The 27247-nt window shown below is 41.3% G+C and overlaps 1 protein-coding gene across 3 annotated transcripts in view; it reads right to left on the bottom strand.

The window, feature by feature from the left end:
- The window catches only part of BCAS4 (breast carcinoma amplified sequence 4), a 59771-nt gene extending 34033 nt beyond the window's left edge, over positions 1-25738 (bottom strand). For 2 of the 3 annotated variants that reach the window (XM_019548123.1, XM_019548125.1), the window contains exons 1-4: positions 25643-25738; positions 14701-14772; positions 5338-5439; positions 1347-1481 (exon numbers count right to left, since the gene is read on the bottom strand). In XM_019548123.1, the coding sequence (XP_019403668.1) occupies positions 1347-1481; positions 5338-5439; positions 14701-14772; positions 25643-25708 (375 nt within the window). In that variant the 5' untranslated portion in view covers positions 25709-25738. Of the gene's footprint in view, positions 1-1346; positions 1482-5337; positions 5440-14700; positions 14773-17525; positions 18288-25642 lie in introns of those variants that run through there. The other variant, XM_019548124.1, reaches the window with a different exon arrangement.
- Positions 25739-27247: the final 1509 nt, after the last annotated feature.

The raw sequence follows: 27247 nt of genomic DNA, 5'->3' as shown, positions 1-27247 counted from the left end.
TGGAGGAAGAAGAACAACAGGTCTAAGGAAGGAGATAAAGAGCCTTTTGAGGGACAATGCTGGGTATCAGATGGGGCTTAAATTGGAAAGCAGAGTACTCTATGAAAGTTTACATTCTGGAGATGCAAAAACCAGAACCACTAACAGCACATCATTATAGTACGATAGTCCTTGTTCTTGCCTGCATGCTTCAGGCAGAAGTACATCATTTTACAGACACTTAGGTTGTTGTCATTAGGGTCCAGAATTAGATCCTATTTTCTATTCCTTAAAATTATAACAAAATTTTAACAATTTGCACCAAAACTTTTCAGGCTGATTTTTTGGGACGTTTCAGTAAAAACAGTTCAGCTACTTCAAAGAAACATATAATCTGTTCAGTGTTAAAATTCTTCCAACTAGCTAGAGGAGTTCTAGTCTGTCCATACTTCAGAGCTGGTGGTTGAAAGTTGCAAAGACTTGTCCTATGGCCAGAGATGTGGCCTTAAATGTTCTTGTGAAAGTGTGACCAAATTTGGCCAATTCATGAATCTTAACACGAAAAAAAAAATCATAGTTCACACAAACAGTATGGAGATACCCAAAGTTTGACAGCTAAATTCTCCAAAGACTGCACCATTACATTCCATTCCCATACCAGTCTTACATACTGACCAGAATGTGTACTCACTATTCCCACAACGGATAAGGCTGGCATAGAGACAGACTTGGTGAGGACTTGGACAGAAGGGATAAGATGTGGTGAGGGGAAAGACTCTTTGCCTTGTAAAGCGCTTTTCCTCCCGAGCCTGGAATGGAGCTCAGGATTCCCAAGTCTTAACATTCCTCTGCTGTCAGCAAATATCATCAAAACTCACTGGCAAAGTGATTGCGTCTCATCCCCTTCCAGTGCTGGTCCCCAGAGAGAATGTAATTGCAACACAAGCTGTCATAAAACTGCAATATGAAGATTGACTAAATAGTCAAAAACAACTTATGCTTACAGAGCACCTTTCATTCCAGGATGGCAGATAGATTACACTGCCACCTAAATGCTTGTACACCTCCCCCCACACCCAACACACATACACACAGCAATGGTTTTTTAATCCATCTCTCAAATAGACATCTCTGCAATTTAACACTACCACAGCACCACTGCACAAGGACTTTGAAAAGGTAGTAAACAGCAGTTAGACCATTTCACTACAAAGATAAATATTTTCCTTATTTCTATTGCAAAAGTTAGTTATATTCCCTTTTTATATTTGCAGCATTCCCTACTAACATCAAAGGCTTTCAGGTCCAGTGGGAAAGATGGAGGAAAGGGCATTTCTGACAGCTACAAAAACCTTTCAAATACTTACATTTTTAAAAATGGGGATAGTGGCAGACTGAAGTAGTTTGCGAACAGAGTGAGGAAAGTTGCCATGGGTCTTCTCTGCTTCAAGCACTTGTTCTTCCAGGAAAGAAACGTGGTGTCCAACCATTTTAACAAATGCCTGTGGGGCAGTGGGAAACATCTAATGAGAACTAACACATCTGCTTTGTGTTTCAACACCTCCTTCATTACAGACAGTCAGTTCAAGAAACAGCATTAGCAAGAAATCAGAATAAGCTATTACTAGCATCAGTATTCACAGGAATGTGTTTTCAAGTGTGGTCTCCACCTATAGCCATTCAGAGGAACTGACTAGAGAGAAAAAAAATTAGGGACAGATTTTCCACACACTTCAAGAGCACAATGTTGCTCATATGCTGTCTAAAAATGACACAACCAGCTTTTACCTGCGAGTCAGGTTATTAAAATCCTGTTTTAATTTATATGATGAGAAGACCTCTTTCTTACCTGTAGTCAAGTGACACTCACATATACAACATTTTTTTCCTCACACTGAAAACAAAGAAAACAAAGTATCACTCTCCACCTATCAACTGACCATCCCACTGAGTCAGGGTACAATACAACCATTAGAATAGGATTTTGGAAATAATTTGATCCCAAAGAGCAATCACTAAAACTAAATTCAGCTACAACACTCTTCCCTACACTCACTACTGCTGTGAGGCAAAATTAATGGAACAGTTTAAAGTTAAAAGCTCTTTAGGTTTGTCTAAAACCCAGTGCAGATGGGGTCCCCAACAGTGACTGTGGTCATGAATGTTACTCTTCTAGGAAAAGAACAGCAACAGCTTTATCTAGTAACACAACTGGAGACGCATTTAAGAAGGGAGCTACACTCAATCATCTACAGAGAGTCCAAGGGTACAACTCTGATCAAGAGGGTTGTTTAGCATGCACTATAAGAGGGCTAAAATACACAGCCCTCCTACTTTTGGTAGAAGTTAGTACAGGAAGAGATACAAAAATTGCGCAAGTTTCCTAGTCTTGAAATATAGTTGGTACTTTTATAAAATGTGGTGTTAAACAATTAAGTTTCATACACTCCCTTTGGGGCAAGTATTAACCCATTTTAGAGGCAGAGAAGCGCAGGCACGATAATCACCTGGGGTCAGAAGGTGCATCAGTGGTAAAACCACGATTAAAATCCAGACGTCTCTCTTTTTCTCCTTTAACTACTAGACAACTGTCTTGCCTTTCACTTCTCTGCTCTTGATAGTCCAAGTTAATTTTCTTTTTTGGAAGTTTCCATGGATGATAAGTTTTAAACTTAAATTGTAATTAAAACATTAACTACTGCTCAAATTGCCAATTCAATCTTGTGCTCTCAGATTAGTGCCATTATAGTGGGTAATGTTAGGGAGCAGACTGGTATTTAATCAATTTTAATCAATGTGAAGCATTAACCTGCTTTGATATGCCAAAAAAAAGCCTCCGAGCAAAACTGCAGCATTATTAAAGGGAAACTTGTTTCCCTGATGCCAGAGAAAGGAGTCTCTCTCACATTCCAAATTACCCTGTCTTTGGAACAAATTTATAAAAAAAGTTTAAACCAACTCAAATGATTCATTTCTTATTTTCTAACTGGAAGCTACTTTTATGCTTAAAATGCTTAGCTTCACTTGGACTACCAAGGACACTTAAAGTGAGTGGGATTTGTCCTGTACTTAGAGTTAAGCACATGCTTCAGTGCTCTGTTGAATCAGGGCTCTGAGAAATAGTTCTATTCTATAAAGAAAGTTTGTATAAATGGCATTTTCTTATTCCACAGGCCAATACCCTGAGTGTATTTAGAGTTGGTTCTGCTCACTTTAGTGACATAAATTGAGTTCTGGCTATTTTTTGCTCTGGTAGCCCTGCTGAGCCTGCACAGCCATAGGAGAAAGATAGATTCTGTTTTCTGCTTTTGTATCACCAACAGAATTGTTATTTTAATTCCAGCAACAGGACCACATTCTGCCCACCACAATAGCCATACAAACACCTGAGAGCAAAGTTATTAGCCAGCTCTGTCACTGAGGGTAAATTCAGTCTGAAGAATCTTAAATATTGGTGATAATGTGTAACCCTCATATGCCAAAATGAAAACATAATCCATTTTCTATTTCCTGTAGAACCAAGTAAAATCAGGACAGCACAAGTGTCTTTTAGGTGTAAATTTGCTAGTCATCTTTAGAGTACCAGTGTTAAATAATCTACTAAGCCTGAAAAATATTTTAGAGAATTTCTTAATTCTTATTAATTAAGAAATAAATATTGTGGGCCTCAAGCTGGCTACAAGCTAGCAAAAAACAGTTAACACTAAGCCATAATGGTCCAAGAAACATGCAAGAAGCGAGGATTTTTGTGGGTGATATCTTTTATTGGACCATTTCCAAGGTTGGGAGAGTTTCAGACAAACTTTTTGGGTATAAGGCACCCTGTTCAGGTCTAATATCAGTCACAAAAATCCCTGCCTCTCCAAACACTATGCTATTTAAAAAACAAAATCAACATAAAAATTCAGTTAAAACCGAAAATGAGACAGGAAAATATAAAGAAATGTGTGGATATTTATCTTGCTGGGTTCCTTTGACCCTAGCTGACTTCCTGCCCCTGGGGCAGGGGGCTGGACTAGACGATCTTCAAGGTCCCTTCCAGCCCTAACGTCTATGTATCTATAAGAATACCCTCATTTAGTAGAAGACAGGGGCACTTCCAATAACTTCCTTATCATTTTAAGTAATTTATCTTCCCCAAGATTTTCAAAGACAGAAACTGAAATAGATGTAAGGTGGAATTTTCAGAAGTGCAAAAGAGTCAGATACCAGCCTCCCAGAAAAATCAGTGAGATATTGACACATCACTCTCCATTCACCTTTTTTAAAATACCATTTTAAGTCAATGGTAGACCTTTCTCTGGTTTTCAAAAGTGCAGGGAACCCAGCACACTGCAGAAAATTAGTCAAGCTAGGTGCCCAAGCCATAATTTTAGACTTTATTTTGAGACTTTTAGCCTTAAACTCTGTGTCCCAGTCACTCCATCTGAGAAATTAAAATACCAACCTACTTCACAGATCTCCATCTAAAGTGTAAAATACAGAGTTGCCTGGACGAAAGACTTTTTAAAAGGGCAAAGCACAGAACTGTACACTACAGGAAGGTTACTTTGGAATACATCCCTTTCGATGCAGATAAATCAGTTGCCATGGTCCTCCCCTGTAGCTAAACCTCAGCTGGAGGAAGTTATTTGCTACTTTGCACACAGCTGGACTTGAAGCTTGAGAACTGCCCATCTGGAATTGATGCCATAAACACTTAGCTTCTTCCACTTCTCTGAATCAGTTAAAAGTGATATTAAACATTATATGATTTATCTTGTCATGTTTTAATTACATTCATCCCGGAGGCAACCTTGCCCTTAGCTGACACGCAAATTTTAATACACTGCTTACTAAATATGGTGAGGGCACCATCTAAGTGAGTCATACTGGCTTCCCTCATTCAGGATCAAGCAGGCACTAGAAGAGATATATAAGAGGGGACTGCAGAGATATCTTTTACATTCTTACATAAGACTGTTATCACCAGGCTGAAATGGATATGCCTAACAGTGGACAGAAGACATAACCCTCTTAAATAGATAAATAAAAGGAAGCCAAACAATAAACACTGTGGGATAATGCCCCTATGACAGACCCCTGATCATTATGAATGCTGTTAACTTCTTATTATTAGAAAGGAGGAGTCCACTAGAAATATACTTGCTTAGGCTGCAATCCTGTGAACATTTAGATGTGTGCTGAACATTAGGCAGCTGTCCCATGGGCTTAAAAACAAGCTAAGGGAACAAACTCTTGTAAACAGGCAAGTGCTCCACAATTCCAGGAGTGAAACCTCAAAAGCATCCTTTTAAAAAACAAACAAACAAACAAAAAACACCCCAGGAATTCAAATTCATAATGTAACCAACAAACCTCCAGCTTATCAATTTTGGTGTAGATGTTGTTCATTTCCCTCACTTTGGCTTTAACGAGTGGAATGGACTCATCCAGGATCTGGGATGTATCACTTCTAATCTGCACAGAAGAAAAAGTATTTCTCATCACTCATCAGAAAGCTTCATTGGGATAAATATATCTCCTACCTGAGCACTTCAAAACACAATCAGCAATGAAGCAAATCACAATGCAGTTTTGTAAAATAGCTTTTGTGATACAAATAGGAAAAATCAAGGCAGGTACAATGAGCAACTTTCTTAAGTTATTCAGCAGGGGTGTGCGAAACAGGCTGTATTTGATTCCAATACAGATTTGGCCCGAATCAGGGACAGTGATTCAATTCATTGATTGGGATCACTGCCCCGATTAGATTTGGCTGAATCTGAAGATTCGATGCTGATCCAGAGAATCAGTGATTTGGCCATAGGCACAGCTTTAAATGTTTTTTCTACATACCTTAAGGTAGCAGGCATGACTCGTGAATGCTGTGATGGTGGGGTGGATGGAGTGTCCCACAGGAGCGTGGGGGGATGGAGCGGGGGCCACACATCCTTGACGGCAAACCGAGAAGTGGACCGGAAGTACTTCTGGGTCTGCTGTCGAGCATGCTGGGGAGCCCTCTGCACTCCTGTGGGATTCTCTATCTGCCCCACCATTGCAGCACTCATGAGCTGCCTGGTACCTTGAGGTATGTAGAAAAAACATTTAAAGCTGTGTCTACGTTCAAGTAGTTGAATCTCTCCGAATCAATTCGGAGGGTTCCAATTCAATTCAGAGAGATTAAAGGGTCTCCTGATTCAATTCGGATTCAGAGATTCAGCCACTGAATCAAGTCGAATCTCTGCTGAATTGAATCAGGGACCAAAGCTTCGCATAGCCCTAGTATTCAGGGAATCCCAGAGATCCTGACTCTAAGCTCTCACTCCCCTCCCTGGACTTAGGCACTATATTGCAATTGACTCAATTCACAAATTCTTCCAGATCTCAAGATTATTCCTTCTATTTCTTGTGCAACACTTTAAGAAAAAACAGGTCACGATAACTAAAAAATAAAAACTTTTTCCTTTCCATCCTCCTCACTTTTGGTTCATATCGGATACAATAATTTCTATCAGCTTTTGATAAGGGTTTAAGTTTACCCAGCTAGCCTATAGCGATCAGCTGCCCTGGATTGTGAAAAGAATATATCATTCTTAGCAGTTACCAAGTCTGAAAGCAAGGGCAAAAATGTTTCACTTACTTCGCTAATGCAATTTGATTTGTAGTGCAGACAAGAAACTCTAGCACAGTCAGAGAGACTGTCATCCTGGATTAGACCCACGGTGTATCTAGTTTAGTATCTTGTCCATAGCTATGGCCAGCATCAGGTCCTTTGAAAGGCCAATAATCTCCATCATGCACAATTATCCCATACCTGCTCAGGGGATGAGTTCCTTCCTAACTCCTGTCAATTTTAGCTTCGACTTCTGCAAATTCTTGAAGCAGGATGGTGTTTTTTCCCAGTTACATTTTTGTTATTTGGAGCTTATCTTGATCTCCCTGTCTAATCTTCATTTGGAACTCCACTAAGCACCATTTTTAGCAGCAGCTGGTTATTACTCTGTTTCTGTATAAACAGCCAGTGATTAGTTTGATGGGACTGAGACAGGTACTGTTCCTGTCCTCCCACTTTGGGACCATGAGTGCAATGGAAGCATAAAATAAAAATATGGATCAAGCGGGAGTTGGGAAACACTCTTCAAGGGGAGAAACTATTCCTCCTACTCTTTACTTTCGAAGGGTAGTGTGTGGTGGCTTCCAAACAACATACAGTATATTAGAAAATAAATAACCAGTATTTTGCACTGCAGCAAATTACTTGTACTATTATGCTAATTAAAGACCTGATGCTCTGACCTTACTCAAGAGCAGCCCTCCATTGTCATTAGGGGCAGGTTTGCCTGAGCAAACATTGTAGAACTGGGCCATTACACCATGGAGAACTATACAGGTGGCAACATATTATTAAATGCATGATGGAAGTTTCATTTAAAGGTATCACTGCAGACCAACCCCATTCTCGGTGCTAACATGGGTTTTGTCATGAGAAAGATTGGGAGTCCTTCCAGGAAGAATGTAACCGGGAAGAAGCTGTAATTAGTGCTGCTCTGCTTCTGCTGTCTTCTCCCCTCCTAAATTGTTAATGTTGGGAAAAGCAGCAGAACAGAAACAGCAAAGGAACCAAGGAGTGGAGGTCCTCTCCAAACTGGCTTAATTTGAGTGCAGTGGGAGAGGCCTGTTTTAGGAAAATACAGCAGATCAAGAGATTCTTGAGCCTTGATTTCAAGATAAAATTAAATTAAAAAACCCCACTCAGCTGGACAATTTGATTTGATAAATCAAGTGCAGTAGCTACCCATGAACCAAAGAACAGAACAAGCAGATGTGCCTGTTTAATGTAAACAATGTTACTGGGCCTAATGGGGGTGGAGTACACAAGACGGCTTAGTCCAGCTGTGGGCTGTGGTAGTACCATCCACTGTTAAAATAACCTTGTTACCTTAGAGCTCAGATATTCATGCCTCTGAGACCTTTTCCAGCACAGGATTTGCCCTGGAAGAGGTTGAATCCAGAGAACGTTTTCTTTTGGAGCTGAGTGGAGTTGCCTTGGGACATTTCAACTGCAATGATGTGGAAATGGAGCACTTTTGTAATGATTTAACTCCATCTATCCTAGGAGTTGTAAAACTATATTGGGATAAAGTGGTACAACTTTTGTGTGTAAGCAAGTCCTCCATTTTACAGGCAACTTCCATTTCTCTACTAGTAGCAAGACTTCCATTTGCATAGATAAGATCATTTCTGCAGAAAGTGATCTTAGTGCTGGGTCTGCACAAGGTGTGTGCACAGTTACGTAACTGTATGTGTACACGCATTTAGGATAGAAACGTGTTGTGCACATTTTATCTGACTAAAAACCAGTCCCGACAGTAGGATTCCCTCACAAAAAATTGGCTCATTTCCTAGATTTAGAGAAAAGAATCTTTGTTAAATACAAAATATACAATGAAAAAATAAAATGGATGAGTCTGGGGGTTATTTTATTAGTGTTTTTTCTGGTCAGCAGCTGGCAGAACACTCCAGTACATAGTATGTACAAAGAAAGAACTAATGATGAATTTGGGGCAGGAGAAATAAATATTTAGCTTAAGTAGGATTGAAAATTGACCCAGAATATGCCTAAGATAAAGGGACATACTATGTTTTTGCTGGTGATGATCTAAAAAGAGGCTGGGGAAAGACTAATCTCGACTTCTAGATAACTACAGTAAATACAAACACAGTTTGCAAATATAGCCAAAACAAGGAAGAAGTTATTCAGACTAAGTATACCACAACAAGGTCAAACTAGCCATGGAACAAATCTAAATGGTCTTGCTTTGAAGGCAAAAGCAAAGCACCATTACAAGATGCAGGAGAGAAGATTTTCCAGCAAGCAGTCTGTGATAAAAGGAAATTATATGCAAATATGAATTGAGAAGAGTCATTCTGCTACAGTCTGCAGAACCAAGGCAACAGAAGAGTTCAAAAGGAGTCAGCACATGACAAAGGAGGGAAGTATCTCTCTTGGTGTAGTAACCTCTCACCAGCCAGAGAAAAAGCATGACTGGTCTGGAAACTCCACATAAGCAAACCAAATGAATGACCTCTTTCCACAATTTATTTTACTTTACCTTCTTGAAGATGTAACTTAATGCTAGATGATAGTACCAGTGCAGCTGCTCCATAGGAAAAAAACCCCTGTATTCCCAGGCTGTCCTATGTTGACTGGAAAGATAAAAAAGTTTGAACTTGCAAGTTGCATGTGAAAACAGAGTACAAAAGGAGACTTAAAGCACAAGGCTAGACACGGCATAAAGGTTGCAAGAAAGGCAGATGTGTATACAGCAGAATCGTATGCTGGCGTGTACCGAGGTATCTTGGCATGGAAGAATCTTCTGCTTTAAGGTCAAAGCTTTAGAACCAAAGGCCTGCAGTGGCGTTTGAGCAGCATTAGTTAAGTAACAGCCATGATAAGAATAGACTCTTAAACCCAGAACCCATGCTACAGTTAAAGTGAGACACAAACAGATTTTGCTATATTAATATTTATTTAAAATTAATAAGTTAAATTGTTGTGTTAACAACAGAATCAACACATGATTGCAATAACAAATCGAAGTGAGAGATTGTATCCAAAGACTGGTTGTTTCAGAGACTAATTTATTTGTCTGGCATTAAAAGACATAAGCTCCTATTTCTTATGGGGCTATAACAAGGGCCCTAATTATCTAGGCTTTTAAAGTTAAGAACACACATATGACCAACCTGCCCAACAGTACTCTAGACAGAACTTAACCCTACCTCCAACTATAGGCTCAAAATCTCAGTTACACACCTAAAATTGCACACTTGATCTGCATTCATAGTGATCATGTAATTGCAGACAATGAGGCAAAACCAGCCAACTGCAGGTCACCTTACCAATTTATAAGCAACATCATGTTCACCACACATGCATACTGTGCACATATTCTGAATTCATAGCTGTGTGTCCAATATGCTTATTAAAATATGCTTTGTTCAAAATCAGACTTGTGATGATTAAAAAAATGAAGGCAAGTAAAATGAGCAAATAAAATGTATCCAACTTTAGCAGCGTCTTTCAATGAGAAACACAGAGGCCGAAAACTTTGAAAAGTACCCAATATGCACTATTTGTTAGTATGTCAGCTGGACACACACAACTAGAACTGCCAGGCATTTCTTGATATTTAAAGGGTGTGTCCTATATCCAATTTGATCAGCATATAAGGTAAGTGTGCATTGCTGATCATAATGTAATACTGAACTAGTAACTGATAAGATAACATAACTGCGTATGACACTGCATCTATAGGATTGTGGTTAACACAGAAATTTATATGAAGTTTGAACAGAATGTGACTCTTCCCCCATGAAAAGCTCCTGAGAGGGATTCTTTCCAGTTACTGACTAAAAGTGAAGAGGCAACATCCTCACATGGAAGACAGTGAGTAATACTGATGGCATGTCGGGGAAACAGCCTTGTCAAAGAACCCAAAAGGAAACTTAGGATCTACAGCAAGTATAATGAAGTCAACAGCTACGCCCACTGAGAGACAAAACTGCTCTCAGTTGTGCATAAGCTAAGGCGGTACTAATATCTCCTCCAAACCTAAGCCTGATCTCCAAATCTTGGAGTATGCGCATATTGTTAAGAATAGAGTATGTAAAATGGACGTGGCAGTGTACAAAGAGTTAAACAGAGCATATAAAAATAGGCTTCCCAGAAAAAAGGTATGTACTAATAGCACTATGCAGAGTTCTGCAGAGATACCCACACTAGTTCTGAACAAGCCAGGTCAAGTACTGGAAACCAGATAGCAGCAAGCCATATGAGGATCTGAACGTTCAATTTGACTAAGCTGTGGAGCTTTGTTTCAAGAGGAGGAGCCTCCAAGACCCCCAGCATGCCCAACAATGAAAATGGGGACAGCAAAATGAGAAGACTGCATGCAGGATACTGACATTTCACTGACATCATTGATTTGTATCTCAGCTTTGTAATGAGTACAGTTTATTAACCACATCTGAATGGCTGAGCAGCAACTTACACAAAATGTACTTACTGGGTCTGAGTACCTGTCCTCAGGAATGCTCAAAGGTATCACAAAAAAACCAACTCCCCAGCTGGCATAAATACTGGCAGAGACAGACACCAAATATCCCTATCACTTGGAAATACTTCCTCTAAATACCGGTTAAAAGTGCAAGTAGGTTGCTTAAGCCTCCACCAATGTTACATACTCTCCAGATAGAAGAGTTCAGTTTCTGCAAAGAACTCTACCTGCCAAAACACAGATGCTATGATCATAAATTGGAAGCACTGATTCATCACCGGACATCCAGACCTCTTCCTAGTTTGATATCAAAGACTGTGTGTATCAAGAGCATTTATTAATGAAGAAAAGCTGCATGCTCAAAGGAGAAAAGTCAGATCCCCCTCATGTAAATGCTTGAATAGAACACCTGAGAGTAACAAACAAGGTCCCTCTCATCTCTTGTTAGCATAAACAAAAGAGCAAATTATGAAGTACAGATGCTGGAATTAATTCAAGCATTGCATGATATTCATCGGATTCAGAGACTGTGTGCTGCTACAAGGAACCTGCCAATGCAGGTATTGCATAGCAAGGCACAAAATAGCACACTGAACACAGCACTTTGATGTTCCCAAATAAGGTCAATAATCTGTATACAAGCTAATTATTCACAGCCCACAAGTCATGGAAAAATGTTTTCATGGGTACAGCAGAAATGAAGCACAAAAACTAGGTTAGTATTTGTTGTAGAAGGGGTGGTGGAATGAAAGTCTCAAAGATGGCTTGAAAGCTTGCTGGATCCAGCTGAGCAAACTCTGATCCTCTACTGGTCACAGCCAAGAGGGTAAGGTATACTCCTGGACTGGCTGGTAAAAGGAGTCAATGAACATAAGTCTCTTAATGAAACACCCCCCTCCACCCCGAAAACAAATCCATAAGAAAGATGGATTGTTTCTCTGGTAAGCTTAATGGAAAATGGAGAAAAAAATCACCATCATGCACGATAGATCCACCAAGTTTAGCCACTTGTGTTGACCAGTGAATGGCTAAGTCCTTAACTAATCCTCGTTATACATAAAAGATCTTAATGTGCTTTTGGGCACTGAAGTCTAAATACCTTCTCACCAAGATCATAACAGGCTACATTTTGCAAAAACCAAACATGCCAGGTTAAAGCATGTAAAGCTGACAAATATGTGCAGGATGCATAAAGAATAGACTCAGAGCTTGGAGTTTCATATACTACTTTACAGCCATTTTTATCAAAAGCAGTATGGAAATAGAAGTACTTGATGACCATTAATCCTGAACCATACTTGCAAGGCAATCATTTGTCCTTTGTAAGTCATTAAAAGCCTTGTCAAACTTCTAAGAGCCAAGCTTTTGGTTCTTACCACCCTAAGTCACTTCCTCTGGAAGCAGCAATGCTTCCTCCCTACAAGTAACAACTGCCCCTAACAAAGCTGTGCTTGGAACGGGAGAGAAAGGACTAACAATTGGCTACGGTTCTCTCCTGGCTCTGTACCCAGTTTGCAAGGAGCTTCTGATAAATCTCAGTGAAGAAGCTTTGACAGTCACTCTCCCTTCAAGAAATCTACCACTAAAGCAGGTCACCACAATGTGGAGACAAAGGACTGAATGGCCTGGAGACAGAAATACCCTTTTGTACTCAGCAATATCATTCTCTCCAGGACAGTGGTGAGATGTGGGCAGAGTAATGCAAGCTTGCTCACAGAGCTGCTGTTGGCATGTGTTCTGCAGAGAGCTTAAGACTGCATTCTGTGACCCTGTTAGTCAGAAACCTTTCACATCGAGAAAAGTCACTGTATAAATAAAGTAGGGAACCTCAACATAGCAACTGCCTAAGTAGTTCTGACTCTCCAAATCCCTCGTTACCTGTAGCTATTTTTTTTAAATCACAGAACATCTTTGAATGAAAATGCCATTTTCATGCCCCTCTCCATTTATGTTGCATAATTCCCAAAACAGCCTACAAATGGAGCTCCTTTTAAGATGTGGTCCACAGAGGATTTGTTGGCTGGTAAACTGGTAATGGTAGTTCTCTTGGTTTCCAAATACTAAATTTTATTACAAGACTCTTAAAGGCACATTCAATACTTTTTGAACTTTGCAACCTCATGTAAGAAATTGCTATGGCTGTCACAGTGTGGTATGTAGCAGTGAAGGTTGGTAGAGAGCAGGAATGTGAGTGAGGGGGAAGAGAAGACAAGGTTCTTTGGGTAAATCTGGTATCTTTTATTAGGGCAACTTAAATCAATGGAAAAATTCTTCTTAGCGAGCTTTTGAGCACAAACACTTTTCATCAGGCTGAGGAAGCATCTGCAGATGGTCTGTGCCCTTCCTGGATGGAGAGGTTAAGCAGCCAGAGGTCAGTACATATGAAGGAGAAAAAGAGAAGAGGCATTCTGCACATTAACAAATAGGAAGGGAGAGAATCTCTCATTCTGCATATGGTCTATACTACTAAATATTCAATGAATGAATGAATGTCCTGTCCACTAGTTGGGTAAGGAAGATGAACAATGCAGGTGGGCTTCCCTGTCTGATTTGACCATTTCTATCTTTGAAAGAATTTTCTGAAAAAAATTAAGATGTGTATGTGTGTGTACACTCCATCCAAATACAATGCACCAAACAAAAGTCAAAAAGCAGCAAAGCAACATTACGGTTTTGTTTTGGTCCAACATTCTTCTGCTTGTTCATCACAAAAGATTAGGCAATGACAGTGGTTGGGATTGCTGGTACTGAGACCACTGCCTATCTTATCATTTCATTGTCTTATGCTCCCCATCTGTTGTTATACCTACCTTTGTTATCTTTCATCATATACATGGACCGCAAGTTCTTAGGAGATGCATCAGGTTTGTTGTGTGCTTGTACAGCACCTAGCACCATATGGCTTTAATCCCTGAGAATGCCTTTAGGTGCTATCAAATGCAAACAACAGAACCATAGTAATGAATGGTATCACTCTCCTCATGTCAGCCAGTCTGGCACTGCTACCTAGAACTGATTCGGTTGTTGTGACACAGGAGCATGAAGTTATCAAGGAACATCCTGCAAAGCTCCTCCTACGTAAAGGAGAACTTATTAAGAAAAACAATTCACCTGAAGTACCTAGTGCTCAAATCTATGGCCACCGTTTTGTTAGAGATTATTTCATTGTTTCTAGAAAATTGGGACGGGAAATAATGATAAGCACTAAGACAAGGAACCAATGTTATCAAGAAATTTGAGCGTGCCACTTTCACAGCACGAACAGTAGCAGCCAGCTGCACAGTAGGAAATCTTGTAGATGCTTCTACGGCAAACTGCATGGAGCAGTATATTTTACTTTCACAAACTCCATCCCTGGGCCTTAAATATTAGTGCACGGTAGTGCCACCTTGTGGCTCAGCCATCACTGCTCTGTGGAATAAAACTATCTCAGGGGAGGGAAGAGTTATCAAGATGGCTGCCTCAGGAAATACTTGTGTATGTGTGTGTGTGTGTGTGTTTCTCGGTGTGTGCGTGCACGCATGTGCATGTGTTTTTCCACTCCCCACTGCTGACTGCTGCCCTGCTTGAGCTGTATGGTTTCTAAATCACTAACAATATGGCCTCCAGAGAAACCTACTGGAGAGCGCAGATAACAGTGGCAACATGGGTGAATAAGAGTTATAAACTAAGCACATACCATATCAGTCATGCCACAGAATTCATCCAGCCTTATTAGCATCTCTTCTATAGTTTCTTCTACTTCTTTCACCTGGAAAAATGCATATATTAGTTTAGTTGCTTCTGTAAATTTAAGACAGAAGACTTCTCAGAACAAAACACTGGCGAGTTAAATTCGGTTTTGATGAAAACTGCACTGATCAAAAGCTGAGTTTGAGGATCCGTGGAAATATTTCAATTTCAAATTATCCATATCACTTCATGCATTGTTCTTTGCAGCTCCCATATAGAATCTAGGCCAATCTGAGGAATTTCTAAGCAACTGTAATGTTGTGACTGCAAGAGTTCAAAAACCGTCGTGACTGCAAGAGTTCAAAATACATGAGTCAGATGCCCAAAACAGAGAAGGTTAAAAAAAAAACCCCAAAGGGTAAGTGTTTAGGTTCAGTTTATTTGCCCTCTAGTTTTTGAAGACATTTATGTTTTCAAGTTTTTCTCTGCAACTATGAAGACTAGAAATCTAACTACCCTTTTAAATTAGTGGTAAGATTTTTTTCCATATCAAAACAAAATTCTGTATGTGGGACTTCTTAAAAAGACCAAAAATGACAAGACTTGAAATACAAATCCTGAGAATTAACGTGTTGTATGTAGCACTGTCCAATTCTTCTGCAAGCCTAGCCTTTTCTCATCACGCTACTGCCTGACATCTCTCACTATAATGCACTTTGTTTGCACAATAGGTGTTCTAGGTCCAGATTTTCAGCAAATTCTCCACAGTCTGACTGCAGTACCAGTGAGATGTCTGATTGACTAATGGGGGTTTGCCCACAAAAGGCTCATCACCAGACAGGAACTTTATTGACTAGAAGCTCCATCTATCTTTCAAAGACAGAGCAAATTGCTCCATTTTAAAACCATAATTGGAACTTGGATATGAATGCTGAAGTGCTATTAAAACTCAAAACACAAGTCACAACCCACTTTATTTACTGATGGAAAAGGATTTTTTTAAAAATACATTAAAAGAACTGAGCAGCATATGCCTAGAAGGAAACTCCTTGTGCAAATTAAAGCAGAAGAAAAAAAAAAGAAGAAAAAACCCAGAATGGCTGTTTTGGGATGGTTACTTTTTTTGTTTTCTGATACATTTATTAAGAATGGAACAAAAAAAAAAATCAAATACCCTGCAGAGCTCTCAAGAGAACAGCTGAATGTATGGTTGCCTGACACCAAAGCATCCACTGTTTCCATAGAGAGAAAACATGCTGGATTGCTGCTATTTATATTAAATCTGGCGGCCAAGAGCTACAATCCTAGAAGATCTAATATGTTGCACCTCCCTGTTGAGAGCAGAAGTGGTCTGGGCACATTAAAAAAAACAAACTGAATAACTGGTATATTATAAATGTGAGATTATAATCAGGAAAAATATATATGCACTGTAATTAGTCTTTCAGATTTAATAATTTTTTTTTAACCCTAAATCTAACCTTCTGCCTATTTGCTGGTTTGCCATAAGAAGTTTTTAACTTGGACTTGGGTCCCCCACACATATTACAACATGAAAATAATGCAAACTAAGAAAAGTTGAAAATGATTTTAAAGGCCATAGGGAAATTCAAATGTTTTTCATGGATATCTTGCTTACATTTTCATTGAGAGACCTCTTAGGAAGTGGAATGAGAGTGTATCTAAGCAGCGACCTTTGTCCCCATCTCATCCTGACAACTGGTTCCGTTTTTACACTAAAATGACTATAATTTTGCCTATGTAATGAAAGATTAATCTAAGTAACCATCAATATGAGCTTCACACTGTGTAGATGACAATACAGCAGTCTATTCATTGTAGTACTCCTTGCTGCACTCCAAAAATCATAAGTGTCCTCATAATATAGATAAAACAATCCCTGCCCAAAGGAAATGACATGCTAATATCAGCAATAAGATAGTAAAAGACAGGTAGGAGACAGAAGAGAGGGAGTTAGAGAGAAAAAGTGAGATAAACAGCCTTCTCAGTGAAGGATTTAGTGCACAGCACGGTAAAGTACAGCTTTCTGATTTTGTTACCAATATACAATACAGCAGCTTGAAGTCAGTGCAGTGGGGAAGGTGCCAAGGGAAAGAAGTGATGAGGACTGGGCAATATACAAGGAAGATAAACTTAGTCCAGACCACCCAAGGAAACACAGGACCAGTCAGTTTTCACCAAATAGCAGACAACTACACATGCACTGTAGGTGACTTGTTTTTCTTTTGAATCGGAGTGTGTTTGCCACAACTATCATACGTTGCTTGTTGTGTTGCCTTATTCAAGGCAAAGCCAGTGCAAGCAGGAAAAAATAAGTATTTTCTGTGAGGGGTCACCTGTGACTTGGGAGCTGTGGTTTGAATAGTCTTATAGTCTACTGTGTTCTGCGTGGACTGAAGGTGGACATAGTGCTATTCAATTCATAATCCAGATTTATTTTATAAAAACACATTTCATGTAAACAGTACAACCAAAGTGCTCCATAGAGAGAGACTCAACATTTGAGAAGGAGAAAGGGCTTTGGAGGCACTGGAACAACTCACAGCTGAGATCTGTAGTGAAACAGAGTAAAGTCGCAGAGGTAGGATGGGAGGTTGCACAGGAGATCTCCTGCACCAACAGTAACAGGACTATGTTGAGGGAAGAGGGATAACTTCACACCACAAACGTGGGGAGGAGAAGCTGAGAAAAGGCAGAAGCCGCACAAAAGAAAGTTCTACACACAGCACTTCAGATTGGGGCTTGGCACCAGCAGATGGGGATACTGGAAGAAGGTCGGCGAGGGACCACATACATTTAGTGGGACAATACCTCCATGCAAATGGTGGCAAGGAGTTCCGTGGCCTTCTTGTAGATTGAGATGGGTCTGAATTCTATCCCCTCCTAAACCACCATGGCTTGAAGGGAAGGAGGGAGTCTGCATTTCATCCTTAGAAAGCAAAGCAGATTGCTGTTGTTCAATGTACTTGTAAATGAAGAGTTTTCCTGAAATTCAGCTTAACAGGGATAGAAAGCCTGATTCCTATAGACTGAAGTCAGTATTTAGGCAGCAGCACCTCATCACTTTAAAGACAGGATGATACACTTCTGTTCATTTCACAGCAGCCAATGGTGGCATGCTCTGAATTACATACCTTAATCCCATTCATACTAAATACTAACACATGTAAAGTACACTGATTTACTATGGCTGCAGCTTCTAGATGCTACAATATAATAGCAGTACTACTGTAGTAGTTCTCAAGCTTTTCCATAACTGGCCCTCTCCAATTTAGCAACAGAGGAAGAACAAGGCCTTAAATACATGGAATGGTTTTGCAGCAGGCTGCAAGAAAAGATTTGTTAGTTCACTTTCTATGATTAAGGAAGGAAGAGACAGTTTGAATGGAATGCAAGGACAAGGGACAGCTGAGAAAGAAGGAAAAGTTCAAGGTAGTAATTCAAAGGCCATGATGGGTAAAACTAGGAAATCACAAAATGGCAGCAGAGACAGTAGGACAAGAGGGAAAGGAGGCAGCAAGCATATGAAAGCAGGAAATAAAAGATGGAGCTTTCACAGCACCACCAGAATAACTATTATAGAAGCACCGCCATAATAACAAACATCATAATATGCAGGAGCAGGATTAAATCAACCTGTAAAACATATATAAGTATGGCAACTAATTTGCACCTCAGTGACATCTCACTTGTTAGGAATGTTAAGGAATTAAGCTTCAAACCCACTCTCCATTTTACAGATGGAGGAACTGAACCACTGAGAATTGGGGTACCTTGCCTTAAGATCACCCATTCACCTGGTAGAAGACAACTCACAACTTCGAAAGGCATTAATCCCTACACCTATTCAGTTGCATCCCAGACTATGTAATATGTACATACAAAGTAGTACAGATTCCAGGTCAGATGCTTTATGCCGAAGTGAGTTAAAAACTCGGTAGCTTTATCTCAGTGAGGTAAGTTTACTGCTCATAAACGTTAAAAGATGAATGCCTTTTGAAAAGAGATAGAATCTTTGCTGAACTTACGTTTTTAGATTCCCAAGTCTCTTCTTATTAACATCAGTAACTGCAATGGGATCAAGCCCAAATGCAAAGGCATTCAGTGAGAAGAGAAGATAAGTCCCTTGGTGGCATAAAGAGGGAGGGTGAATAGCAATCAAAGAGGGCAAGCACCATGGAGGTTCCCAACCAGCTTGATTTTTAAGGTACTATTTAAGGAAAGGCTGAAGCTCAAAATTCTCACTAAATTTGATATACTCTGGGCACATCTACATGTGCCATTAATGCACAGCGATAAACTCTGGAGTTTATTGCTCCTGGGAAGCTCCTGGGTTTTCTGGTTACATGTACACTCAGACCACAGCAGCACATTGAGCTGGGTTGGAACAACCCTGGCTGGCAGGGGAGGTCAGCCTGGGCCTGCATCAAGACAGCTAATTAGCATGTGACAGAGCAGACTCAATTAATTGAGTCTGGTGGAGCATGCCAATTAGCATGCTCTAGCCCAGCGTTTCTCAGCCTGTGGTACGCATACCCCTGGGGGTACGTGAGACATGGGGAGCAGGTACGCGGGTGCTGCGTTTTGGTCTTTGCCTGCTTGGGCCAGAAGTTCTGGCTGCCGCCCCTCCTGTCGCATCCGGTGCGCCAGGGCTTTCACTCCCCAGCATCAGTGTGCTGGGGGATAAGGAGGGAGGCCCTGCACAGGCTGCTTTTCCCCAGGCTGTGGTCAAAAAAGTGGGACTTGGCTCACGGCAGCAAAATCAGAAGTGCCACAGTGGGACTTCCAGTTTCACTTTTGCCATGTTGATTGGCAGGAGGCATGTAAGGTACCAAAGGTTGAGAACCACTACTCTAGCCACCTCACCATTACATGTATTCAGCATCACTGTGCTTCAAAATGGCAGCAAGGGCCATCTACCAGGGAGCATTTTGAAATGCAGGATGCTAAATACGTGACACGCTGCAGGCACTTCAATTAAAGTGGCTCTCAAGAGCCGCTCTAATTAAATTGCCTCCGACCCTCACCCCAGAATACGTGTACCCAATGTACTGTGGAGGGACTGGCTGGGGTGAGAGGATGCTTCAGCCAGGGGCTTAGTGTTTACACATGCACTGCTGCACATGAAGAAAAACTTGGCAGCAGTGCACAAGTACTACTACCCTGCTGCAGAGTTTATTAGTTTTGTGTGCCCTAATAGGCCTATATAGATACAGAGATGTTTAATACAAAGGTAATTAGTCAGCTCTGCAGTAAACATCTCATGTAGAGGTACCCTCTGGTCACAAATTAATCTATATTTTGTAGGTCTGATATTCTTAATCTGTTCATGACCTTAGCACTCCCATTGAACTCCCTTAGTTCTCCCATTGCTCAGGCACTGTAACAGGAAGGAAGAAGGCGAGGAAATTTGTTTTGTTGTTGTTTAAAAGCCCAAGTAACAATAAGAAAAACGACTGTGTCACCTTTGTAAGTAGCCAGCTGCTAAATAACACTTTGGTACTTGGAGATACCCAGTATTTACTGTACTTTATATATAAGTAAACATAGATATAACCCTATGCATTTGATTTCATCTGCATGTCATTTGCCACCTTAGATGGCTATTTCTTTGCAACATGAAACTATGCCTCCTTTTGTGTTTGCTATACACCGGGAACAATGGGGTACTGATACTAATTGAGACTTCTGGGTATTTACTACAATATGAACATATAATTAAATAATACAATTACCAGCAACAGCATTTTGACTGACTTAAGAAGGTTTTCTTTTGCCAATTTATATCCTGATTGGATTTCCACAGTTTACAAGTCAGGACAGAAATTTTCTAAATCTCAGCATTTGCAGGTGCAACCTGATGTCTGAAAATCAGGTTGTTTTCTTTCCATTTGGGAAAGTGCCACCACCAATAACAATTATGGAATCCAAATTTAGCAAGAAATTTTAAGAAGGATACACAAGACAGGCGGATGGAGCTTAATCTTTCCAGAGCCCTGCAGTACTGCCAGCAGCAAAAACTTGTTCTCCTCAAACTAACAACTTGAAGAGGAGAGGCATTCCTACATTTTCTAAACAAGGCAGGAAAAATTTAAACCTGTGATTCCCATTAGTATCACATAGCTAATTATGTGGACTCAAAGTTTCAAAACCACATTTGCAGGTTTATGATATTAATTTTATATGATTTCTGTGGTTGCAAGTGACAGGAACTGCACAGGCAAAGAACACAAGCTACCATCTGTTTGAGCAACTACCCAATTTGCACATGCATTCATGGTAACTATAAATCTGGGATACAGCCATGTAGCATCAGACACAGTGGTACAGGCAGCTACTATTTGCCCATACAATGCTTAAACTGTGGCCGTCTGCCAGCAACAAAGTCACAGACCTTATGTATAGGACAGTCCCTCTTATCTAAAGCAGAAGAGAAAGAGGAGGCTCCAAGATGCAGCCCAGACCTGGGAATTTTTAGGTAAGAAATGGATAAAGACCCTATTGACAAGGCTTACCAAAGCAGATCCCAGCATGCTGAAAAAAAATAGTGCTATGCCAATTTACACCTGCAAACCATTTTGTTCCAGTCTGTTCAGCAGAGTGCAATGGTTTTTGCAGTGTAGCAATGGTTTCCCTCTGGCTGCTCCAATACAAACTTAGGTCTTCTACTATAATGATGTGGAATTAGCATATCTGATTTCTATTCAAGAAAAAAAGAGAAATATCCTTCCTTTTTGTGTGAACCCCTTGTCATTCTGCGTATGTGTTATGCCATCTCTATAGAAAGCCACTGCTAGATGAAGAGAAACATGAATTACTTGAATAGAGATCACAAGAATCCCCACTGAGTGCGCTCTACCAGAGGGCATACTTAACATTTGGCTATGTGTACATATTTAATTTCTGAGAATTTTCTTTCTTGAATTGATACCCTGTAGGGCAGAAGTGTCAAACTCATCTGGCTGGATGAGGAGTGCGGGGCCAGTGTGTGGGCCAGATCAGATTCACAGACCAGGCTGACACACCATAGCCAGTGCACAGGGCTGGGCCAGCATGGACAATTCATGCCCTGGATCAGACCTACATGAAGGGTTTATGTGCAAAACCGGCACAGGTGCCACATGCAGCATGCACTCTGTCCTGGCCTGACGCACCATGTGCTGTACGCACCCCAGACCACCCTCTTGTGCCACACGCAGCACCTGAGGCAATAGGTCCAGTCCCACATGACAGGCACCAGACTAGGGCATGGGGCCTGTTTTGGTGTGTGCCATGTGCAGTGCACAGGGTCAGTTTGAGGCCCATAGGCTGGACTGTAGGGCTTCACAAGCCAGGTCCAGCCTGCAGCCATATCTTGGACACCCCTACTGTATGGGATTCAAAGGAGTCAGTCACTTCTGACTCATTCCATTTTTCCCATCAGATGCCCAATTAGTCTTAAGGGTGGGGCCGATAGATTTACACCTTGATGTGAAGTGTTTTACAGGATAAGCCATACATATCAATGCACTAGTAATTGTGAGATGGAGGGATAGTAGCAAAAACGTACATGTCATTGACTGAGTTGAAGTCACATCTACATATGGGAACTGCATTTGGCCTGCCAGCCTTTGTGTTACTTTAACTAAGTCTACCAGACACACCATGAACAGACAAGCTTCAGCCTCACCAACTCATCCATGGTCTGTCATAACTGGCAGTCTTTGCTCACAAAGATATATGGATTAAACAGCAGGTGTGGCCGGAGAGGAGTGATATCTAACATATTTAAAGAGTAACTTACTGTTAGAAGTTGACAGTAACTGTCATTACTGTTAAAAGCATTACTTACTACCTTTGACTCAATCTGAGCTGCAATTGCTGAGTAGCACTTAACACTTTCTTTAAAACACCTCAGTAGGATGGCAAAATAGGTTTAGACAAAGCAACCAACATCCTGTTTTTAAACTGGACAGAGCTGCACACGTTCAGCTGTTTCACAGCAATTGTGAAAACAGGAAAATGTAGACTGAGCTCCTAATCATGCATTTACAGCACTTTCTGTAACACCTTAAAGGGGCCTCTTGAAAACTGTAATGTAAATAGTGCACATTTACAAACACCTGTAATTAGGCACTTAGCAAACTGTAACAAGCTCTTTCCAGGTGATTATGGAAACAATTGCACTTTATATGATAGACACCTGAAGCATCTTATTAAGGTCTGAGTTAAGGCCCACTAAGCACATTTCAGAGTTACAGTGGAAACATGAAGTGAAGGTTGATCCTTAAGTAAGACACAAGAGCATCACCATTTGGGGCTGCGGGCAGCTTACACTTGGAGTTATGTTTAATAAATAAAGATCTTGGACTGTCATCTGCAACACCTTTCTCTGTAAAAATAAGAGAAAATTAAAATAATCAATATGCCATTTTCTAATCTAAGGGACAAAAAAAAAAAGATGGTATTTGGCATTGAGAGGAGATGTCCTTTCTGTAAGGCCACCAAGTACACATGCTGTATCAAAAAAATCACCTTCCTCTCTAAGCACTCCTCTTTGAATCTCTTCACCAACTATGGGTTCCTCTACACATTAAGTTCACCCTCTTCTTTCTGTCCTGCAAATCTATATAAAACCTCAGCCCTGCCCACCTCCAAGCCCCTCCTCACCACTTCTTTTCTATTGATTCTTGCGCTGTCCTTGTTCAGCCTCAGAACCATTTCTCAACTGTTATGCATCAAGTTGCCTCTCTGGCTTCCCCAGAAAACCTTCCTCCTTCTCCACATATAACCACTCCCTTCTTTATACAATCTGCTGCCCTGAATCTGATATTCTAGACTAGGAAATGCTTTAGGAGTGCTTATAAAGTACTATGGTAATTTAAGGCACTGTATTAAGGAACATCAAAAAGAAAAGCAATATTAAGTTTCTTCTACAAACCTTTCCAAAAGGTCTCCAACCTTAACCTTAAAAGTTAAGGCTTTTGTTAGCATGTGAAATGCTCTCTTACAATATAACTAGGACCAAATGAGCGAAATTAACCTTTAAAATAATTAAACTGAACTATGTATCTCTAAAAAATACTATAAATCCAAACAAACACTGATGGTGCTGGAAATCAAGTGGTTTTTTTCTGTAAGATGTCCTCCATTGTTGATTTCGGAATGTTACAAGAAAACGTTAAAGGAAGAAAATATTCAATGTAGAGCAGGAATCAAAGAGCACAAAAAGGCCTAAACAAGATACGTAGATTGTATTGCATCACAGTAAGGGCCTAGGTCATATAAGGTTTTCTGAAGTGTTCTTCTCAATTTTGCAATGCATTTTTCATGCTTCTGAATCTTTCTACAATCCAGCGTTACCTTGTTTTGGGATGCAATGACTAGTTCATCAACATAGTTAAAAAGTTCTTTCCCATGGAGAGCATGGCATAAGTTGTGTGTTAAATGAGTTGTAGGTGGTATCCAATTTTTTCTGGTCATTTTGATTTTGAAAATCTCTTACTCTAATACTTGCAACTGGTGGTGACAGAAAGCAAGCAGAGGGGGAAATATTTAAGAATTTCTCAAAAGCCATGGTTATTTTGTAAATATAAATCTGACGTTCATCTGTTATAGCCCCGTATTTGACAAGAGATGATGATGTGATGTGATGTGATGTGATGATGACAACAATGTGCTACATACAAGGTACATCTAAAATAGATAGGTAATTTCAGCTCAAGAATCCTGAAAGAAACTGAATGACTTACAAGAAGCAAAAGTTGTTTCTGTTTTTCCTGGAGGAGTCAGGTTTGATAGTAATTTACAAATTCTTTGTTGTGATAAAACTAGAAAAGTTACTACAGTTATCACTTCATATATTGCACTATCAGGGTAAATGGGACTTTACAAAACAGATAAAAACTAAATGTGGCTGCAAAGGTTTACAGGTCAACACACTGATAAATCTTCTTTGCATTGAGACCGATAGCATAAAACATCAGAAATTGCTCAGACATGACAGACTGCCCATTCTGTTTTGTACGAGGGAAATCTCCTTCAACATAGTTTCAATATTTGAAGATCCCATTCTTAAAATAAGCTTCTTTCAGCCACCTGAAACAGCTCTGAAGAATAAAATTAATCAACATATGGCTCCAAAAAAACGACGGAACTTGTCCGTGATGCGAGGAGCATGCAAATTCTCTGGGTACGAGGCGCATTGCGGGGAACTACACAGAGATACACCTCAAAGGGGACACACACTGGGGAAGCCACGCAGAAATAAGTAGCCTTTAATGCCAACGATAAAGTAGCGTACGCAGACAGGGCATGGACATGGTCACACAAAAAAAAGAAGGGGTCAAAAGTGGAATGAATCTATGGAGGCAAAAGGGGGCAGGACATATTCTGTGGCTTAAATTTCTGACTATTTAGAGCTGGGATCAAGTATCCCAGGCTCTGCTTCCCCCTGGATCGGGGACTTCAGCCTTCAAAGGTGGCCTGCAGGTCCACAGAGCCCCTCACAAGGGAGGACATTTGGGCATGGGGAAGCAACGGCAGTTAATACAGACACCCTCTCCCCTTCCCAAGCACTAGGCAGCACGTCGGAGCCAAGACACAGCTCCTCTGACCCACAGGGCCAGGCCTTGCCCCACTGCCCCTAAGACTGGGTTACATGCTCCCCTGCCACACAGGTGCGTGGGAGCACTGCTGCGCCCGTGCTGGGGGCCGGATTGGGTCCCCACCTCAGCCAGATGTGGCCGTGACCCCCCCGGGCAGAAAGGGTGAGCACCCCACCACACGAGACGAGACGAGACCCGAGCTTCTGACGCGGGAGCAGGGCTGCAGCGCCCGCCTGAGGAGAGCCCGGGCCGCGCTCCCCGCTCCGCCGGGCAAGTCGCCTCCGTGCAGGGCCCCCCGGCGCCTGGGGCGTCAGGGGCAGGGCCGCAGGAGCGCACACCTACCTCCGGGCCGAGGCTGAGGACAAAGCCGCGCGCCCCCCACTCCTTCCCGGCCCCGGGCTGCAGCATCGCGGCCCGCGCCCTCCCAGGCCCCGCGGACGCCCCGCCCCCGCCTCGTCCGGCGCCGCCCGAGCTCGCGGCGCCACCTAGCGGCCAGCCGGCTTACTGAAAGGCGCTTTTGGTACCCGGGGAGAAACGGCCCCAAGCGGCCACCTGTGCCACCTTGTGATGCCCAAGTGCCCCCCAGGCACCCCTGAGGAAGGGAGGCGGGGGCCTGGCAGAGGAAAGCCACCTTGTGACGAGACCTCAGGGGGGTTTCTTTTCCTCAGTCATTTATTTTTTAAACCAAACTTGCCCCACAACTTTCCCCCTCTTCTTTCAGGCCGTCAGTGCATGGGCTCACTAGGCCCTGCCAGCTTTTGTATTTTTTATTTTTAAACCAAATTCTTTTAAAGCATTTCTTATTTTGGGTGCGAGTTGATCGATGGAGGAGACAAGGTGTCCTCCCCTCCCTGCTGCTCCTGTCCACGCTGCTCCAACTGGCCGCACGCAGGCTGGCAGAAGTTATTACAGACGTGTTATGAGAGACCAACTGGAACCCAAATTTCCTGAAATCTCAGACCTGTGATATAAGCCATGTTTTTTTTTCCTTCTGACAGCACAGCAAGGGTAGCTGTAAAGTCAAGTCTCCCTTGTAAAATCTGCAATCAACTCATTCTCCTAGCCTTTGTGGATGCTTATGGTATAAGGAAGGGAATAAATATTTGTTCCACTGTATCGATGCTGCCGTTAGACTTTTTTGAGATGCAGAGGAACTCGCATTTCAGGACAAGATAGGATACAAGGCAGATACAGATACAATTGTGACAAAAAGCAGCACCTAAAAAGGTGAACCTGTCCTCTAGTTTCTCCAGGTTGTAACCCTGCTGTGGGGATGAATCAGGCAAGACCACACGGGTAGAAAGGAGTGCTCAATATTGACTACTATTGTCATCCATCACAGGTGGTGAAGGCAATGTTCTCAAAGAAGTCTGCATACAGTGCACCATGGGAGGGCATTGCTGAGCCACAGACCTGATGCCAGGAAGGCAATAGGGAACAAGAGAGAATTAAGCAACATTTCAGAAACTGGGGGGTTAAAGATGCAATTGGAAGAACTCTCTTTCCAGATGAGCCAAGGCAAAAGGAAGAGAGTCAGAAACAAAAGCTTCCTTTTCATAATTCAATTCATAATTGAATTCCCTAAGGAAACTAAAGCAACAATCAGATGAAGAAACTGTGCTGTAGGAAAGCACCTCTGAGCTCCTGCAGAAGTTGAGAGTGTAACCACAAGGCAGGTTACTCTCTCACCCACGCCTGATGAAACCTGTTCATAGGTACCTGCAAGACTTCAGCTTCTCAAACATACTGGTTGCAAAATACGCTGGCTTTTGACAAGACCACAAGGACTTCACACTATAAAGGGATGAATCATTTGATTTCATGTAACCCCACTAAGGGAATGCCAGATTTGTGATTCCCTGAGTCCTGCTCCTTTAACAATTGTGCAGGTCTACTGCAAAAGTCAGAGAGACCTAGAGCTGCAGCAGCAGAATTGATGCCATCTGT

This window comes from Crocodylus porosus, unplaced genomic scaffold, assembly GCF_001723895.1.
Source record: "Crocodylus porosus isolate Cpor-Errol unplaced genomic scaffold, CroPor_comp1, whole genome shotgun sequence".
NCBI classification, from domain to species: Eukaryota; Metazoa; Chordata; order Crocodylia; family Crocodylidae; genus Crocodylus; species Crocodylus porosus.
This window is presented reverse-complemented; position numbering and strand designations above follow the sequence as displayed.